The sequence below is a fragment of the Monosiga brevicollis genome, genomic scaffold (genome assembly GCF_000002865.3).
Source record: "Monosiga brevicollis MX1 MONBRscaffold_26 genomic scaffold, whole genome shotgun sequence".
Classification (NCBI taxonomy): domain Eukaryota; class Choanoflagellata; order Craspedida; family Salpingoecidae; genus Monosiga; species Monosiga brevicollis.
The window spans coordinates 106,100-110,637 of NW_001865063.1; the positions used below are offsets into that span (position 1 = coordinate 106,100).

A 4,538-nucleotide genomic window follows, 5' to 3' on the forward strand; every position below is an offset into this window, starting at 1 on the left:
CTCTCTCTCTCTCTCTCTCTCTCTCTCTCTCTCTCTCTCTCTCTCTCTCTCTCTCTCTCTGTCTCTCTCTCTCTGTCTCTCTCTCTCTGTCTCTCTCTCTCTCTCTCTCTCTCTCTCTCTCTGTCTCTCTCTCTCTCTCTCTCTCTCTCTCTCTCTCTCTCTCTCTCTCTCTCTCTCTCTCTCTCTCTCTCTTTCTCACTTCTCAGTGGATCGTTTCATTTTGGCGCTGAATGTGATTCGGCAACAGCTGGATCGAGGCTGCATCTGTCAGACAGAGCCTCGTGCGATTGTCGCATTTCCGTCACTCCTGGAGGTTTCTTCGACCTGAGAAATCTGACTCAACGCTTTGCTCCCCCCCCCCCCCTCCTTTTTCTCCAACCCGGTTTGTACGCATATTCATATCACCACTACTCCCTGAACCCGCCGAGCACCTGCCATGGCGGGAGCCGTGTTTCTTTTACTTTTGCTGCTCCTGCGCTCCCCGTCCACACACGGCACCTCTCCAGCCACGTCGCCCTCGGGAACATGGCCAACTGTCACCACAGACAGTCAGGGCAACCTGCATCTCAACGCTTCCGCCCTCACGGGCCAAGTCCTCGTGAATGGCGCTGCTCCAATCACCGTTGGTGATGCCACCCTTGTCGCCCTCCAGACGCAAGTTGCCAGCCTGCTCGAGGCCAACAGAGCCCTTGCAGCCGAGCAAGCTGCCATGAAGGAGCTGGTCGAGTCCCTTGTCAATACCTCTCTGGGACTGGAAGCGTCGGTCCGCACGCTTACAGTCCAAAAGAACGAGCTTGAAACACGCGTGGGCGATCTGCTCAAAGCAGTCTTTCCCAAGCGTCTCTATATCATCGGTGGCGCCCGAGGCATTAATAGTGGTGTTCTCGACTCTGTCGCCATCTATGATGGCGAAGCCTGGACGGCCGGCCCCGCAATGCCCTTCCCCACCTACGAGCACAAAAGTGTGGTTTTCAATAACACTTTGATGGTCATCGGTGGCCGCGTGGGACCTGGGCCAGTCAATACCACTTACTACTTTGATGGGGTCGATTGGTCCGCAGGCCCAGAGTTGCAAACTTATCATTATTCTTTTGCCGCCGTGGTCTACCACAACCAGGTCCACGTTATTGGAATGGCCTCGTCCAACGCCAATAACCCCAAAAATGAGGTTTTGATCGATGGCGTCTGGACCCAAGGCGCCAACTCTGTCTTCTTTCGTTTTGCGCCTTGCGCTGCAGTCTACCGAGACCGTCTATTTGTTATGGGTGGTCAAACTTCTACAGGAGTTCTCAGCTCAATCGAAGTCTTGGACACGGACACCAACACTTGGATCCTCTATGGCAATCTCCTCTCTGCTCGCATGGCATGTGCGGCCATCGTCTTTGACGATATACTTTACGTCATTGGTGGCCAAGATGACTCGGGTGAATATCTAAACACAGTTGAAAGCTTCAATGGTGAAACTTGGTCCGTCGTGGCGGCCATGCATCAAGGCCGAGCCTATATGAGTGCCAACATTTTTCGCTCAACTATTTCCGTCATCGGCGGTGAAGGCAGTGAAAGCGATCGAGCCCACACAACTGTCGAGACCTTTGACGGTGCCGCCTGGTCTGTCGATGCAGACTTGGCCATCGACAGCCGTACCCGCTTCGCCAGTGCGGTCTTCGAACCACCCGTTGGCCAAAAGTACGACGATTGGTAAGCAATCTCAGTAGCTGACACGCCACTTGACATTCATCCGCGGGACAGCGCTCGCCACACTACCCAAGATCAACCTTTCTTTGCAGCTACCGAGGGTAATAACTCCTTCCGAGAAACTATTTTTGGTCTTCAGTTTGGCTTTGTTTTATTTCGCGGGTCAAGCAACGGCATATCCGGTTTGTCAACTCTTGCTGGAATGGAAATGCCAAAGCGATCATGTCGTTAGAAATAAGCCCTGTAAAAGACAATCTACCAAGCATATACTTGCCAACAATCGAACTAGCAGCCCTTACTATCGAATACTTCTGACAGGCTCCGCGCTGATGAGTTAACCCAAAAACATGATGCTCGACTGACAGTGAGGCACAGCGTTTTTGACCATGCTTAAGCTGGTCAAGATCTACCCTTGGGCCGAGGATGCACTGCGATGTGCTGATTTAGAAACCCGTGTTTAAGCGGGCTGGCTTTCAGGTGGTGAAGGTTAGATATTTGGCGAGTCAGCGACTAGCTGAAACTATTGTGCCACTCCAAGCCGGCCTGAAAGACCTTGTGTCAGGCTCCACGACGTGTGGAGGCCGGTGTTAGGTCGCGAGAAGGCACGTGGGTTTGAGGAAGCGTTTTGAGAGAGGTTTGAGAGACGTCCGTCGGGACGGAGCGAAAACTTTGATGGTGTCTTAAAAAACCCTGCGGTTTTGTGGTCGATTGAATCAGCTGCGGTCGGCAAGTATTCACAGTGACCAGACCAGGTGCACCGTTATAATAATTGTAGAGTCGCTCAATCCCGAGGATAGGGAAAGTGCAACTCGTTCCCGACCGCAGGTGTCACAACAAAGAGAAACAACGGTAGTCAACGGCCTATCGCCCCAAGGTAGCTAGCTGCCCAAGGATTCAAAGTACGCGCGACATGCGGGGTTCACTAAGGTACTTCCCATGACAGAGGTCCGACCCATCAGGTCTGGGTGTAGGTGTGTATGTAAATCGGGAAGTGGAGTCGTAGCAGCTATGGGGTTCCAGTGGGAGAACTCATAGTGAATGGCATTGAGTGTGTGCGAAAGCATTCAAATGCGTGGAAGCACGGATTTGACCCGAACACCTTGTGGCCAAATGGGAGCGTCAAATTCGTGTAGGTGGTTCTCGTCGTCTTTTGCAATTTTTGCAGTATTTTTGTTGTGGTTTTAGCAGTTTTTGTATTCGAGGCACAATCTGAGACTTTATGCTTTGCCACGTTGTGTGAGCTCTGGTACTTGATGTTGCCCCAGCTTGTTGTGTACCATCTTGCTGTACCATCTATTGGTCCAATCAGATTGCTGATATCACTTCCACCTGTCCTCATGGTACCGATTCAGGGAGATCGCTTACACTTGAAGCAGGTGGAAACACACGCAGTGGAGACAGAGAATGGACGATTACACTGATGGGTTTTGGCCTCCATGAACTCATCAACGTCAAGCCGACGGACAAGCAAGACACCTCAGCCGCGACTGACCCGCGAGCACCTGCTGACCTGCCGTCCCATCAAGCGACACAACGCCCTTCGCGACGAGATGGGCCGCCTGCTCAGGTACGCCACCCTCTCCCATGTCTGGGTGGAAAAGTCTGGCTACAACGCCAACGGTCAGAGCTGCCGCATGGCGGTGCTCTGGGCCCAGCTCTGCCCGACCTGGGCATTGACGTGACTGTGCGCACAGCCCAACCCCCGACCACCTCGCAAGCCTGCATCAAGGTGGGCGCTGCCCTTCGCCGAGCCGAAAAGGAGAAGCGCGACTACTACACCGGTTTCAACCATGGAAAAACTCTGATCGTCCCTGCGGCAATGACGACAACCGGTGGGTTCGCCTCCTCCTTTGTGGATCTGCTTGGTCAGCTCGCCCGCTGCGCCGAGGCCCGTGGTGTGTACCAGCCGGGGCTGGATGAGGCCTTTGTTCCTCGATGGAAGGGTCGCTTTGCGGCGCTGGTCCATCAGATGAACGCTGACCACATCCAGCGCCACTTTGGCGGTGTCTGCCTGCACTCGTCGTAGGTAGGCACCGCCTCGGGGGTCCCTCTGTGGGGATCCCTGTGTGCACCTGTCGCTCCCTTGGTGGTTCTTCGTTGTGTCTTTTCATGGCTTGACTTGTATTTTTGTTTTAATTTTGCTTTAATTTTTGCTGTATTTGTCGGGCTCCAGCACGTCTGGAGGCCGTCTTTGGGTTGCGAGGAAGCGCGTAGGTTTGAGGAAGCGTTTTGAGAGAGGTTTGAGAGACGTCCGTCGGAGCGGAGCGAAAGCTTTGGTGGTGTCTTGAGGTCAATTGAACCAGCTGCGGTCGGCAAGCATTCACAGTGACCAGACCAGGTGCACCGTTAGAATAGCTGTAGAGTCGCTCAATCCCGAGGATAGGGAAAGTCACAAGAGAGCAGAGCACACAGGAGAGCAAGGGGAAGACAGAATGGCAGAGGGCTTGACGTACCTGCGGTCGGCAAGCATTCACAGTGACCAGACCAGGTGCACCGTTAGAATAGCTGTAGAGTCGCTCAATCCCGAGGATAGGGAAAGTGCAACTCGTGCCCGACCGCAGGTGTCACAACAAAGGGAAACAACAGTAGCCACAAGCTTATTGCCCCAGGGCAGCTGCCCAGGCATCGTGGGGACCGCGTCACACGCGGTGTTTACTCATGTGACTGCCACGAGGAGGATCAAGCCCAGGGGGTCCAAAAGTAGGTGTCAATGTGTGAGGTCGTCGTAGCTATGGAATACCAATAGGAAGACCCATAGCGACCGATGCTGAGTGTGTGCGAAAGCAGTGGGAGTGTTCAAATGCGTGGAAGCACGGATTTGACGCTAACACCCCCCCTCGCCA

The 4,538-nt window shown here is 53.8% G+C and overlaps 1 protein-coding gene across 1 annotated transcript; it reads left to right on the forward strand.

The window, feature by feature from the left end:
* Positions 1-436: 436 nt before the first annotated feature.
* On the forward strand, positions 437-3,721 carry MONBRDRAFT_28407 (uncharacterized protein; the record flags this gene model as incomplete). The annotated part of the gene is made up of 6 exons (XM_001748817.1): positions 437-1,698; positions 1,750-1,877; positions 2,471-2,569; positions 2,881-2,941; positions 3,152-3,315; positions 3,351-3,721. 6 exons carry the CDS (start codon positions 437-439, stop codon positions 3,719-3,721), a joined length of 2,085 nt encoding a protein of 694 aa, XP_001748869.1.
* Between the last annotated feature and the right edge of the window lie 817 nt (positions 3,722-4,538).